We start from the raw sequence: 15,720 nt of genomic DNA, 5'->3' as shown, positions 1-15,720 counted from the left end.
TTGGAATACGTACCGATCATCTTGTAATTTTCTACTGACAATTAAACATTCAAAATACTGTATGAACTAGTGGAGTGGGAAACATTACCTCCACAACAGGTGTATAAATGATGGCCTCTGATAAGGAGCATACTTGATACTGCATTTTTTCACGCTCCAGTCGAAAAGAAGCGCCTCTGAAGTCGTGAAAATAATTTTATCATGCTCTTAGTGAATGTGCAGTGACTCATGAGACTCAGCACTTCAAAACCACTATACCTATAATCATATATAATTACATAGTCTAATTTAAAATATTTCTTAGACGGGCCACAAAAGCAAAAACTTAATTTGTACATCTAATACTTCGATATAGTATATGATACGATTGATTTGAGGGCCTTTTAGGATGAAAAAAAATGTGTCTAAACTGTGGCAAAAATTAAAAGTTAGAAAGAATAGAAATAGCATTTTCATTGTATTTATAGGTAGTTAATCCTGCGATGTTTTTGTTGTTTTCGGAGCTTTTGAAATTCTAATCAACACATTCCGCGTACCCATACGTAACCATGAAAACAAACTCTAGTTGGGAATGATTTTGTTCTGAAATCATGACAAATCGTTTGATGTCTCACATCGACTGACAACGCAATACGATATACTAAAGCAGTTGATACGTAGCGGATTACTGGAAGAAAAATTAGTTTACACGGTAGTTTAGTTTTATCAGAGGCCGTATCGCGCGACGTGCACACGGAAAAAAAATAATCTAATAGATTTACATGCGTGACGTTGATTATATTGACAGAGTTTGTTTGGAGTGAAAATTACAGAGATTGTACTAAAAATTATTCGTCACTTACACGCAAAAATTATATTTACGGATGTTCTTTCAACTTTTAACTTTTAATGCAAAAAAAAAAAATATTTTATTCGCATAATTACTGTCACGCAGGTAAATTAATAAATTTTTTTTATTTTCCATAACCGATTATTCTACGTTGCGGATGGCAGAACTCTTTCTGCCCGCCAAAAATACTATACGAATGTCTGAAAGTACTACAGTTATAAATGCGTCAACAGTAGTTAGGAGATCATTCCATTTTTCAAGTTCAACTACGTAATCTGAGCGAACGAATGAATGCAATTCATAAAATAACGTACACGAGGAGAGCCTCGGATTTAGGCTAAGGCGGGGAAAAAAATCGCGATGTTTTCGTTTCACGATAACCGGAAGCAATCGCACACTGCCTCATTTAGCGTTTTACTTATGGTGTCGGTGTGGCGTCGACGACGATGGAGATATGACGAAATCAATATGATGTAGCGAACACCTAAACAAACATCCGTAAAGTGACTTCCTTTCAGCTTTTGCGTCCTAATTTCTGCCACTAGCTTGCAAAAGAAATGAAATGCGTAGTTTGATTTATAACAAAAATTCAGGTTCATAACAACAGGATAAAACTATACCAAGAAAACGATTGCCAGTAATTTATACAAATTTCTTTTAATAACTAACTCACGACCGGTATAAAATTCTATAAATCGATGAGACATTGAAACACACAGCGCACCATTATTTCAAGTTTTATATTTACAGAAAGTAGGATATATCACGTGTTATATCCAGGGTAAGAATAGGTCAGTTACAGAATAAATTATTTAATACGATGAGAAAGGTATAAATAAAATTGGAACTTAAATTAAGTGATATGTCGAGAGATTAAAGCTGCTCTTTGAACCCCCCTCGGTCGCCAAATGGCTTGTGAGTACGTGTATATGTAATAAGGTATGTGAATAAAGACATTTGAGGTGCTACAGAGAGTTGGGAGTAGCCGTGTGTTCGCCAAATCTCTCCGAGTCCTTATTCCGTGAAAAAGTACGTTTGTTCGTGTGAAAGAGATCCTGGATGAGCCGGCAAAGCATCCGATAAACGTCTACGCCCGAGTATATCTTTATGTGTTTTAAATCATCGGAACTTGACATACAAACGCTTTCATCAGACAGTCTGTAAACTCGGTTAATCGTTACTATGGCCTATAAATATATAAATAAGAGTATAACGTGTGCTATATATATATATAAGCATTTCTTGATCGACAAAGTTTGTATATATCGATTATAATTAATTATTTAAATTGGGCATATATGACCGCGTTCAATGCAATTATTTATATCCAATTCGCATTCTTAGAATGTTCGTTCATAACTGGTAATTAGTTCGATTCCTCTTCCGACTGTGAACTTATCGTTCGCCTTTGAGGGACCGTGATTTAAACGTCAAAACCGGTGGGCTAATTATCGACGCCGACACGGATAACTTGTTAAACTGATATCTTCAAGCGGTGGAACGTACATTCATCCAGTATCTCGACAGCCATTTTCCGGCATCGTAAACTGGTTTCGTCACCATGCGCGTTAACTAATTTCCACCGCATGCACTAGATAATGACTCGACGATTTCGTCGTGCGCATCCAATTCCGCTAGAACTGAAGAATCTGATTTATCCATTCTCGGAATTCCGAAATCCTCGTGTAGACACCCGGCTGATTTGGCTCGGCACATCCGATTCCCCAGCTTATCACACCTGCGAGGATCCATCGCTTGTCCCTAGGCCTTTGAATCACTAGTGGTCCTCCGCTATCGCCCTGAAACCGAATCATTTTCACTTAACATCTTTGTTTTTTCCGTCGGGATGAAAAGTCTTTTATAACAATAAGGTAACGTTACCTCGCAGGAATCGAAGCCTCCTTTCCTCCATCCGGCACAAATGAATATTTTCGGTATGTGTTCGATGTAACCAGCACTTCTGTACATTCCTTCGCAAACAGTGTTGTTAATCACAGGCACTGAAACTTCTTGCAAAACTGACGGAAGTGGCCCATCTGTAACAAATAAGGGGAATTTCTATTTTATCAAACAAACTGTTGTTTTTTTTTTTTATATCATCTTATTTATAAGTAGATAATAATTTGAAAAAGTATAAGTGTAGGAAAATTTTACAGTCGATATGTCACCAGAAAAATAATTTAAATCCTTAGACGGCTGTAAAAGTTTCACCGCTTGCGCCCCAATCGCGGAAAAATAGACTGTTTTAATTTTAATGAAACGTGGCACCTAAGGATTTTTTGGTCGCTGATTATGAATTTGAGGTACAAACTCAGAAATTAAGAATGCCGGATCCAATATGGTGGATTAAAATTCAAAATTGCTGTAACTCGAGTGAAACTCGGGATCCGGGGGTCTATGACGTCTCTGATTACGAATCTGTGCTCAAAATTCATAAATTCAAAATGGCGGATTCAATATGGCACACCAAAATGCAAAAATGTACTTGATTCGCATGAAAATGAACCGAATGATAATAATTTGAGCAAAGTACGTTTCCGGGTTATCAATTTGATGGGAGGACTTAGAATTCCAAGAGCGCCTTTTTTAAAGTTGAATTTAAGCGGCATTCTTCAACGAGGATGTCTTTCAAGTGAGAGCAAAAGGAAGCATGTCTCTGCTAGTCGAAACACCCTACTGCATACAGCGTAAGGAAAAGCTTAGCCTCACCCTGCGGAAGTGACAAACAGGCAGACTACGCAGCTAATTATAGTATAAATCTTACCTATACCTTCATATAGTCGCCCCCAGCCAGTGACGTGTGCCATGAGTCCAACGTAGTTTGCGTCATCGTCAGGCAAACAAATGGGAACAGTGTTCGGCTGGAATGGTAACAGAGGTTCGTAGAAGCGCAGAAGAGCGAGGTCATACTCGAAAGTACGAGGGTCGAACTGTGGGTGGCTTGCGACAATCTGCACCCGTCGTTCCTGGAAGCCGTAGGGTTCATCTTCGCTTTCCAGGTCATGCTCACCCAGCCGGAGCAATAAATCGCTCGGAGCTACACTGCAATCAATCAAGGATATCCACGGTAGAATAACGACATTGCACTCACTGCTATTGCTATGGATGGATAATTGCTGCCGCCTGACCGTGGCAGTATTGTCTAATTGCACGTTCTCTTCATTGTTCTTTACTGCGCAAAGAAGATAAGGAAATGGAAGAAGGAGAAGAAAATTAAGCACTCACTTCTCGACGCAGTGAGCCGCTGTTATAGCCCAGTTCTCATTCAGTAAGGCTGCTCCGCATTTGTGCAAATAGGTTGACGTTCGCCACTGTCTCAATGATATCTGTAAAACCGAGAGTAGGTAATTAGTTCCGTAACCCCTGTGCAGATTGTTTGTGGCTTTACTGCTCGTTTATTCATGAACTTGAGAATACCAGTATGCCAAATTACGACCGAATGGTCATTAGGCTTCAGATGGCTGAATGAAAATTGAATGAAATCAACGGCAATTGATTGTTCGTCAATTTCGTTTCATTTTAAGACTTTGCAATCAGTCCCGCTTTGAGTCGAGATTAAATTTCTCTTGGGTTGATTATAGAACTGACAATGAGTAATCAGTAAATAATAATATATGGAAATTTTATGCCGTGCAAATTCCAACGGTATAAGTAGATTGAACTAAATGATTTTTGTTCACCTGCCAGGGCCATTTTCCGAAGGAGCTCTTGGCGCCGCCAACGATCCTTGACTCTGGGAAGAACCGTCTGCCGCATACTGCAAGAACAAGCATTGTTGTATTCATTGTCTTTAAAATATCGGCGTTTCTCAGGCCAGTCTCCATACTAAAAAGCAGGCTGTACACTAAGATTGCGAACGGATGAACTGGTCGATCGCGTTCTGTGTTTCCCACGTATCGAAGAAACCAGATAGACAAAGTTACTCCTCAGCTGCCTTTCCCGTGTATTCATGAGTCTCTCACAACGTCGACCGAATTATAATTGCGGAACTATTCAACTATCAGCGAATTGCTAATACCGTGCAGGATGGCGAATCTTGGGAGCAATACTTTTGTCCAGATTTCACGGAGTATGGGCTGCTTGAACTGTCAGGCCCAACTTTGAGCGAAGAACTACGGCTGGTTCATAATCGAGAACTGAGATCAAGGTACGCCAGTCGAGTTCAGCGGGGAATGACCTTGGTCTAAGGACAATAGCTGCTGAGGATTCTCTTTTTGTAAACTTTCAAAAAAGTTTCTACTCTTCCCGTCTCCGTTTACGAAATAAACGTAATTTAATACCAATGCTACATGTGTACGCTAATTACACGTCGATATGACCTTCCAGGGCCCTGTGACCTCTGGTTAGTTCGGCATGAAATTATTCCAAGCAACGATGACGGTGTTTTTCGCGTTGGACTCAAATTACCTTGCTTGTAGTCGGACATGTTCAATTCTACCGTCGGTACATAGTTGTCGGTTGTTGAGGGTGTCGTAGCGACGGTCGGCAGAGAAGGTCTTGTCGGTGATCGCTGCGTTGTGGAAGTTGGCACTGTCGTTGGCTTATCTGAAAATCACGTTACGGTGAGTACGTTTCCTGGTAGATTCAAGATCTACTGGTCCGACTTCTTACAAGTTCACTACCCGTCAACGAAATTCAGTTAGAACCAGACTATAGAGAATAATCAGATAATGTTTACCTCGTGCGGTAATTATTTCGGACATAGTTGCAGAATTGTACCTTTCAAATGGTTAGAACTTTCAATTTATAATAATATATTTTCAATTTCCTAGACTCGAGCTCAATGTATTCCGCTAGCCAGAAATTTAGGTCTTTTTTCTTTTTTTTTTTCCAACAGGGTAAGAATTCTTTCCAATATTAACAACTGATGCCACTCATTCATTTGCCAAGCGTTTATCTGTTCCAGGCTGTCAAATTTTTACTCTCAGATACAACGGCGATAATATTTCGAAGTCGAGTTTTCACGTGTTATGTACGTATCAGTTGCACGGGAACTACGTCATCTTTTGTTTAACTAAATAATGATGTACGATAGACAAGTTTAGAAAAATTTCTTTGCATCAGACTATCGTACCGAATAACGTCTTATCTTTGTCGTAAGTTCAATACCGTACCAGTAACGGGAGACGACGTCATTGGCTTTGGAGTTGGTCTCGTAGTTGGTTTATCTTCAATTTCTGGAGGATCACTCGGCGCTGGAGACTGGATCAGTATCCAACCGTCCGGTGTCGTAATTGGCGTCCATTCGGTATTTGTTGGTTCTGAATATTGTTCAGAAAGATAATTGTGAAGTGCACCAGTATACGAGAACTACTTGTGATGATACGAAAGGGAATGACGCATGTACATCGCAGTTGTATTCAAAATAAACACGAGTGTTGACACGGAGGTTTGAATGGCACCAGTATAAGTTACATAATTGTTAGAATAGCATATTCCAGTAAAGGGAATTAATCTACTGCACGAATTGTTATTACCGAATGCTGGGAGCATAAATAAGAGGTAAAGCGAGGAAAACAAGTGACAAACGGAGGGGGATTTACGGTATATGTATATAGCGATGCCAAGAGGAACCGTTACAACGCCCCAGTGGGACGGAATCTCGCCTTGGCTTAACTTAAACTCAGCACGAAAGTCTTCAATATTCTACATACACCATTATACCGTATTCGTAATACATGCATGTGTGACTTCCTGACCAAGTTATTTGGCTGATCAATAACCTCGATAAATTTGAAGGAAGAGAACAACGGTCAGGTTAAATGACGAATTTAATCACCTATTGGATTCTTACTTATCAACACTTCCTATTTAAGCAATGACGTATACTGACGGGAAGAAGTACTCGAAAGATTTAAAATTGTTTACTTCTAAACTCAACCGTAGGTTTTCAAGTGTTCCTCAATTATCCTGAACTCAGATCTGAGAATAATTTAGAGTTATAGGCTTAAACCCTGCAAGAATAATTCATTTCGCTCTTGTACGTTTGCATACTTCAGAAATAATAATTAGACCACGTACTACGACTTTATCGATTAATATCTGTGCTATGTAGTTAACCTTTGCGTGGGTGGAAGAGAAATGATTCCTGTCATCAGTTGAGTGTGGGTTGAGATTTTTTGAAATCAAATCTGCAATTACTTAACTGTAAAGTAGGTTGACCACGAGGATCGTACACGGAAACACACATCCTACTTGCTTTCCGGTAGCGAATAATTTAACCGAGCAGCAACTTCGCTATGTTTTCGGTGCTCCAACGTAATGCAACGTACATATCTTTCATATTGGGCTTTCAATCGGTGACTGCATTACGAATATCATACTAGGAACTTGTCGTGGATGATTTTTTTGGGAGGAAGATGAAATTACTATTATTAGTAAAACAATGCAGTACGTAACCTACCTTCTAGTTCCGTTACAGCGGTTGGAATCACTGGTGATCTGGTAGTAGTATCGTCCGAGTTTGACATCCAAGTCACCAGACCCGGCGAATAGCTGGTGGTCTCCACCTTGTTGGTGTTGAGGTCTAGAACTTGATTCGTTGTATCTTCTGAGAAAATGACATCGTTGATCAATGAGAAAATACCAGCCGTGTCCGAAGGAGCCACCGTCGTCAGTGTTGGTCTCGGTCGAGATGAAGAAGCAATGGGTCTCTTGGTTGTGGTAGTGGTAGTGGTGGTGGTAGAGGTAGTAGTGACGATAGTCGGGGCTGGCTTTTGTACCGGAGCTTTAGTTGTTGGAAATTCAGGTATTTGGGTGGTTGGTTTTGGTCTTGGCCTAGTCGAGGGTGGTTTAGGAGACGTAGTCGCTGGTTTACTTGAACCTCCACCGACTGTGGAAGACACTGTAGATGATGCTGGTTTAGTGGATGGCGTCGTCGGCCGCTTGTTGACGCCTATCGTGGTTGCCGCTGTCGGCCTACCCTGCACTGCTACCGTCGGCCGCTTCCCTGGTGTAGTCGGCTTCTGACCACCAACAGGAATGCCCACCGTCGCCGGCACAGTGGCGGTAACATTTTTTATTCCTAATACCGTCGGTGGTCTGCTAGCGACAGTGACACTCACTCCGGAAGCCACTGGTCGCTTAGTGACCGGCGTCTTCGGAGTCGTCGATGTTGTGGTAACTCTTTTAGCCGGTGTACTGGCAGGTCGCTTCGTGGTCGTTGAAGTCGGTCTTCTGACAGGCGTCGGTCTGGTCGGCCTAGTTGTTGTCGTCGTTGTGGTAGCGTTTCGAGGAGGGAACCTAGTCGCACTGACAGTAGACCTCTGAGTTGTAGTCAAAATTGGTTTTACTGTCGTAGTCCTCGTATCAATCGGCGTCAACCCCCCATTCTGTGGTTTATAGACTGATGGTTTGATGGTTGTGTTTGTACCAATTTTCGTACTGTTTGAAGTAGTTGGCTTCTGGTTGGGTTTCACAGAAGAAATTGGTCTATTGCTAGAAGGACGTGGTTTCGAATGAGTTGTTGCTGGTGCAACTGTCGTTATTTTCTGAGGATACTTTGTAGTCGGCCTTTTGGTTGGACTGTTTTCAACCGTTTGGAAGGTGGATAAGCTTACGGACTCAGTTGTGGAGTCTGGGACTGGCTTTCGTGTATATTTGTTAGTTGGTCTTGAAGTAAATTTGACTGGTTCTGAGACTGGTGCGTGCGTTGTTGCCACGGGCAATTTGTCGGCAATTTTCACAGGTTTTTCGGTGATAACCGGAGTCTGTGTTGTCGTAACCGGAGCCTCAGTAATTCTGGTAGCCGTCTGAGACGGTTTTGGTGAGTATTCTGGTATGTTGTTATTGTCTATGGACTCGTGATTGGTAAGATAGGAATTAATCGAGCTGTCGTCGATCGTGTTGTCTTGAGGAAAGATTTCCGGTTCTTTATTGATCTTACAGCAGCTTCCGAAATAGAAACGGTCAATGCAAGTTCCCAAATGCGTTCCATTTGCTTTTGCACACGTAAACGCAAACATGCAGACTCCTTGTTCTCCACTTCTCCTTGAAACACACGGTAAGTGCCTGATGTGTCTGCCCGCACCTGTAATCAAGGAAATTTCACATTACAGGCATATCCTCTTAATGCTCTATATAGATCAGCAACTGAACACGATACAAATACATTCAACTCCAGCTTTATATCACGTTACTTGGAAGACAAGACCCGGCGGTCGGCTTGGCTTATTGACTTCCGCGACTTGCGGACGGCCCGCACCTACATAACTGTGCATTTATATGCAATGCAAAGTACACGAACTCAACGCATTCAGGTCACTTATTCCGAAACGATCTGGTTCGTTTTTGTCACTGTTACTTGTATGCATTGCAATCTGAAATTTTTAAATCTGAGATTCACTTCTTCAAAGTGAATTTAACGTTACCGAACGTAATGATCCATCGGAGTGAAATGACTTCCAAATTATGTGACGATTGTCATATGGAAGATTTACGTTACAACACGAAGACCTTGACCCCCAACGTGGTTCTAAGAAGCGGTCAAGCAGGTACATAAAAATTCTGGTAATGCCCAACGCGTAACCAGATACTGAATTGGTGTCAGGCAAGGCACAGCATTAAGGTACCGTTAACTTTGAATGTGTGAGTTTGATGCCCGGCAGAAAGTAGGCCACAGTCATCGCCTAGCGCCGAGCAATTCTGGTGTACGTGTATATTATTTTTTTGTCGGAATCTCCGTGCATTCCTCTTCACCTTCATCATGTACTGGACCAAACGCAGCAAGCAGGTGAAAGATAGATGGGAGTAAATAGGGAAGAAAAGGAAAGAAGAAATCCGAGAAGACCGGGACTGCATCCTGCCTCCAGTCGGACTTTTATTACAGCATTTTTCTCTAGCCACTTTGAGGTTTCATTTACAATGTATTCGCTGTTCCATTAGCTTGAAAAGCGAACGACTAAATTACGTGGCAATAAATTTAAAATTGCCAACTACGATTTATAGTTACAGTTAAAATTTGGATCCGGATTCATTGTACGCTTCACAAAGTCAGTTTCTTCGTGTTATGTTTAGCTATACGTACAACAGGGAGGAACGATAAAAAATTAAGAATAAGACAGTTGTGGATGGTTGCAAAATAGCGAGTTCAAGACTAGACTGAGAACTATAATTATATTTTAGTCAATCACTGCAATTGCAGTTAGAAAAATATCCGCAGAATAAAGTACTGCTTACTGAAAGTTTCAAATATTGTCATGCCAAACGATCCGATGAGATTTTGAGATTAAGCTTAGCCTTAACATTAACCTCGGCACAAGATGATGAGACGAGCGAGTTAATGGCAAGCTTATATCAGCTCGTTGGTTGTGTAACCGTGTCTACAATATCCGGCAGGCTTTGCTTGAGAAAAAAATATCTCCTTATCTAATCAAGTTTTTTCTTTCTCCGTTTCTCACCTGCTGCTGCGCTCTGATGTAATATTTACCGCTAGCAAACTCTCTGTTAATCGGCGTCTCGTCACTTACAACCAAAACTTTTAACAACGATATTTGGTTTCCGTCAGAATGGAAATCGATTTTTTTTTTCTCTTATTATCAGAGGGCCATACGAAATTCTAGATTAGGTATCGCTTTATTAAAACCTCTGACAGAATGAAAATAATTAAAGAGAAATTTCATTTCAGTCAAGCTGATTTGAATACGCAATCTCGAATACAATAGTGCAAGGTCAGTAGCACGCGAGACGATCGGGTTTGACGAGTGTCCCAAAAGTTCTGTGTACTTGGAATTAAAATGTGTGCCGGGGCGGAAGTGCGAGCGTTATACGTGACTCAGTGCGAGGAAAGAAAGTAGTGATGTCAGCGCAAAACGGAGGACATGTTGTATCCGCAAGTTTGTAACGATTTGAAACAAATGATATTACTTCGGGAAAGTGACACCCGTGAATTTGTGCGACACCCAGCAGTAGCATTCAAATTATCAGCATGATGAGAAGTCGAGTACCAAATTCGATGAGATCGGGGAATCAATTTCTTACATACGTGTATCACACGTTTCGGAATGTACCCAGTGACCCACTTCGAGAACTGACCAGTCCGCCCACGTTGACGGGCTGACCGCAGGCATAGGGTCAATGCCAGGCACCATCATAGGTAAGCGACCAACCGTTCCGTTAACCCTAGACTAGCGCCCAGCGATCAACTCGTCAAACCATGTGAAGAACCACCTGAATTCCTTTTACCCCACCAACGATGCTTATAATACCGCAACTATCAGATACCCCGTTTATACCAGTATTTTATTCATCAAGTTTCGCAAATTCAATAAAATAACGGTGCGAACGGTTGAGATACTTTTTTTTCATCCGAATGCTAAATTCGTATCGCGAAACGAACGGTAGAGCGAACGTACATCTGGAAGAAAAAACTCCTACTTTTACTCTCACGATCGAGTAACATTAACTCCATGCATCATATATTCAGCTCTCTGATGTATGAGCTATCTATCCAATCGTTTAAAAAATTCACTCTCCGTTGAAAACCGATCATGCATAATTTCAGTCCAATTCAATCACAGGATCAGTCACATTATGAGCAAATCATGTACGTAAAATTTTCTAACAAATTAAATGCAAGCTAGCTATCGTAAGTGTGTTGGTGTTCATCTGGATAAATTCCGGTGAAATTTTTATGTACAAAAAATGGAATGAACCTAAAGTAGAGAGTGTCTGTACCTAACTTCCGGAATCTGTGTACCAATTAAGAAATAACATGACAATTTACATGTCTGAAATAGTGCGAGAAATGCGAAATAAGTCATAATTATACCATTGGAAAACAACATTTTAGCATGCACTGATACGTGTCTTCCTGATAGCCGGGAGGAATTTTTCACTGCCGGTCATCGATGACTAATCTCCAGCCTCGATGTCTTGCGGCTTACGGGTCCCGCAACTTTGCTTTGATATTTTGTCAACGTTTCACCGATGATATGACCCAGGAAGACCGCACGTGGGTGTGGCTTGTCGCAACTCACAGCTGATGTCAAGGTAGTTCGAAAGGCGCGTGGGTATTCCGCGGGTCAAAAAGTGGGTCATGTTCTTTTCGCTAGGAGCGGTAAAAATTCGAACGGCAAGAAACAGAATGCCAAACATGAGTAGTGTGGGTGTAGTATTGTCCGCGTGTAGCGTATACGTATGATATACTTGCCTCCAGGAAGAAATTGCGGCATGAACACGGGACTTCCAATAGTCAGGACAACAACATTGCACAATAGCAGAAGTGTTGCTCGAAACTTCGTGATTTCCGTCATCTGAAACAAATCGATATAACGGAGATTCGTTAGTTAGAGTAGCGACGAAAGTCGATACATCCGTACATGAACTGATTATTTCTTTTTGAAAATCGCCAACACGGTTTGGCAATGATTTAAATACTATCGTTTCTGCTTGGCAATTCAACCGATACACGATCTCGATGTCACATTTTTCATCTTCAACCGTACACGTGTTCCGAATGAAAAATTTCCATTGGGACAAACTACCGAAGAGTTCAAATTGAGCCGTTCGCAGTTGGGTGAGACTTGGTTAAAAGCGGTTGGGATTTTTGTTACATGACACAACGGATAAAACAGCTAATTTAGGTTGTAGTATTATTCATGGTCCGGATGTGAAAGTGATTCTGCACGCGTAGCCAAGTCATTGAAGAGATTTTTTGACTCACTCCGGAGATTCGAGGTAGAATCATGTGTTTTTATGCAAATGAACGACGAACTCTCGCTGTGCAGATGTCAAGTAAAATTTAAGGAAATGACTGTTGAAAACTGATATCAGCTAGAAATTGACTAGTTATCATAGATTTTTTGGAGTTCAACAAGATCGTTATACCACCACCTGTGATTTTATCGCGTCAAAATGTACCACTATACGTCTGCACCTGCGGCAATGGGAACGTTCTCACCGGGTTTTACTTAGGACGAGAAGGGTCATCCACCTTTCATGCAAACCGGGATAATCGCATTTCTTTAACTAGCAACCAAAGCAAGGCCTTGAAACCGCGGCGTGTGAACCTCTCTTTCGATTCCATCATTGTTCATTCCGCCAAGGGAAGCATCGCAGGCTTTCATAATCGCGTGCGGCGGAAGAAATCGAAATTAACTATGCCCACATGCGATATCATCGTACTCGGGTTTCAGTATTACATTTTTACATTCAAGGAAGCTTTGCTCGAGGCGAGTCTCGAGGTTGCCAACCCACGGGGTCAAACTTTGGCTCAGGAAACGCGTTGGTTCTGTTAAGAATTCCGGTTATCTGACACGCAAAACCAGCTGTCCCGTGTTAGCAACGCGTCGTTACCAACCTCGATAAGATTTGTAGCTTATACGTCAGGACAGTCTAGTAGCTGCTGTTTCCAGTTACATATGTGCAGTAATTATAGGGAGTTACGTTCGGAAATTAGGAAGTGACGATACGGACGTCATACTCTTGGTTGAAAATTAAAAAAATATTGACCAAGTACGTTCATGGATTCCTGGTCTGAAGAAAGCCACGACCAGTAGTAGGCACTCGAAAGTTTTTTTTCTCCATTTCGAACCGAGTCAACGAGGGCAGATGTAATCAGCTAAACTATGAACGCTTATATATTTCCAGAATTATAACGCGTACGCAGTACGATGGATAAGCAGCAGCTGATTGTAACGGTGCCTTTTTATCCCCAGTCACGTGAAAAAGAATGACTAAAACGTTGCCGTTATCGTGAAAAGTTGGAACCAAGTTTCCGTCTGTCTTGCCAGTTGGACTACGGTCAACAGTTGAGAAGTACTGTTAGGATTACAAAAAAACTTAACGTCCATATCGCTGGCCCAGGTGTCAAAAGTCCGTGCCGCATCTACATTAGACTCTAATCGGTAATTGGGTGCAATTGCGGTGAACCGGATTAAAATTTACGGAGAACTTCGTTAGCACAGTTTTCGAGTTGTGATATTTTCCAAGTATTTTACTTGGGGTCGAAGGATGTGTTTCGGCAAGTTATATTTTCTGAGAAACGGAACGTGACGCGTTGTCGCGAGGAGTAATATGGATCTGTGAAAGTCGAATTGATTGCGGTTGAATGTACCGCTATTCATATAGCCGACATACGGGTTTCCGAGCAAATTGAGCTACGCTTGGTTAAGCATAGTTTCAACGTACTTCTGACACACTAACTCCAGAGATCAACAAAATCTTGAATAGATAATCTGCCGGTCAGTCGAGAGCCATGCGAATAATGTTTGTCTGCAGCCACTGGATAAGCATCTGCATTACAACTCAACTGAACTGCTTTCGAGCCACAGATTCACAACTATTCCAAGTCAATTTCTAGCGTGTTTTTGTACCAAATGTACAAGTCAAACGAGCTTTACACCATTTTAAAATCCAGCGAAAAAACAGATAGTTCTTACCTTTTTGGTTCTGAACAGCACACTGCTGTCAAGGTTGAGCCTCGAATGAATTTGTTTCGAAACGAAATACCGAAAATTACTTCACGTCCTTAAACATATTGCAGGATAATTGCGAAGACAATTTGAAACCGCGTTTCTTTCACACACATCCTCGTTCGTCGACTACACGCCTCGTTCGATGCAAAAAACTATCGCGATTAGTATCTGAATCAGTTGGCAATACAACGAACAAATACTGCGGTCGGTACAAGATGATTACGCGTCAAGTTTATTCCCCCCTTCTCTTCCCCGAATACATAATCTAATTCGAAAAAAAGATTCGCACGATCTTTTCACACGTGGTAAATCATACCGTGCCATAAAATAAACACACACATACAGGTACCCCGAGTGTGTTTGAATTTAACTTGTTTGTTTACCCGTTCGGAAAGTTTGTTCATTTATTATTTATAGATTATGTCATATGCGTGCCGGCGGTAAACTCGGGTGCCCAAAGCGGTTGAGAAATTTGGCAGGAGACAGTCAGGTCATGTTCGTAGGATTAAGGGATGCCCGACCGTCCGTGGGGCAGGTATGTTGGTACGGATGGCAGTCTGTTGGCGGCTCCTTCAGACTGACTCGCTTGCACCTTGATGCTCCGTAGCGACGTCCTTCGAAGACGGGGAGCTACTTATGAAAACCCGCCGTGCGGCCCGTTTGCGTCGATCCAATAGCCCCCCTAGGCACCGGCCTCACTGCTCACAAACCGACTAGTGTTCAGCAAGAGACCGCTGCTATTTCAAGGTGGCCTTAGTGCCTCGTGCTGCCCCGCGGACTCTAGAACCTGACGGGGTAGTGGCAATGACCGTTCTCTGGGCCCCCACTGGTCCCCACTTCCACGACCTCCTGTCTTCCTCCGGCACAGTCTTTTCGTCTTTTCTGCCTTCGTGAGCTGATACCGCGAGCATTTCAGCAAGCGGAGAAGAGAGGAAGAGAAAGAGTGAGAGAGGGCCGATTAGGCTGGAGAACAAAGAAAAACTTTTGGCATTTTACGACAATGTGTGCTCTTCTTACCTGATGTTTCCTTATTCGTTTCTCAAAACAGATAATATTAACGATAAGGAACGATTGGTCAGTACGCTTTTGAAATTCTTTATGTTTTCGGGTGTCCGACTTTAGACGTAATCCGTCACGCTACCACCTCTACACGACCAGCTAGAGAACCTGCAAATTCTCCCGAGAACAACAGTTACTCTTAAGGTCAATAGCAAAATAGTTCCAACTCTGCCTCATCTCCGACAAAGAGATCGAATTCAGCCTTGAAGACCCTGAGTACCTTGCCGACTAGACGTTAAAAGTCTGTCCGCGTGTTGTTGTAACATTTATTGATAATAGCATGAGTCATGGGTTTCACATCTCAACTATCAACTGTACAACACGGGGCATCTGCAGTAACGGCGGTAGCTGGAGATAACAAGGATGAAGAACTACCGCGAAACTGTACGTATTACCAGGTGAAAGGCTATCGAATTC

The 15,720-nt window shown here is 41.9% G+C and overlaps 1 protein-coding gene across 2 annotated transcripts; it reads right to left on the bottom strand.

Annotated features, from left to right (window-relative positions):
* Positions 1-1,467: 1,467 nt before the first annotated feature.
* Np (serine protease notopleural) lies at positions 1,468-14,974 on the bottom strand. Of its 2 annotated transcripts, none has more exons than XM_046610030.2 (10): positions 14,209-14,974; positions 11,979-12,081; positions 7,233-8,858; positions 5,944-6,090; positions 5,237-5,374; positions 4,510-4,586; positions 4,055-4,155; positions 3,594-3,871; positions 2,711-2,865; positions 1,468-2,628 (listed from the first exon to the last, which is right to left on the bottom strand). In XM_046610030.2, the coding sequence occupies exons 2-10, from the start codon at positions 12,079-12,081 to the stop codon at positions 2,464-2,466; spliced, it is 2,790 nt and encodes a 929-aa protein (XP_046465986.1). In that variant the 5' UTR covers positions 14,209-14,974; the 3' UTR covers positions 1,468-2,463. The 2 variants fall into 2 exon arrangements, with proteins under 2 accessions (XP_046465986.1, XP_046465987.1); XM_046610031.2 differs by having other exon boundaries at positions 3,600-3,871; positions 14,209-14,973.
* Between the last annotated feature and the right edge of the window lie 746 nt (positions 14,975-15,720).

The sequence above is a fragment of the Neodiprion pinetum genome, chromosome 2 (genome assembly GCF_021155775.2).
Source record: "Neodiprion pinetum isolate iyNeoPine1 chromosome 2, iyNeoPine1.2, whole genome shotgun sequence".
NCBI classification, from domain to species: domain Eukaryota; kingdom Metazoa; phylum Arthropoda; class Insecta; order Hymenoptera; family Diprionidae; genus Neodiprion; species Neodiprion pinetum.
This window is presented reverse-complemented; position numbering and strand designations above follow the sequence as displayed.

Excerpts from the sequence above, each read along its gene's own strand:
- Np (XM_046610030.2), bottom strand. The coding sequence starts at position 12,081 with ATGACGGAAATCACGAAGTTTCGAGCAACACTTCTGCTATTGTGCAAT. Across the intron at positions 8,859-11,978 it reads GCCGCAATTTCTTCCTGGAG|GTGCGGGCAGACACATCAGG; the intron begins GCAAGTATATCA and ends CCTTGATTACAG. Across the intron at positions 2,866-3,593 it reads GCGACTATATGAAGGTATAG|ATGGGCCACTTCCGTCAGTT; the intron begins GTAAGATTTATA and ends TATTTGTTACAG.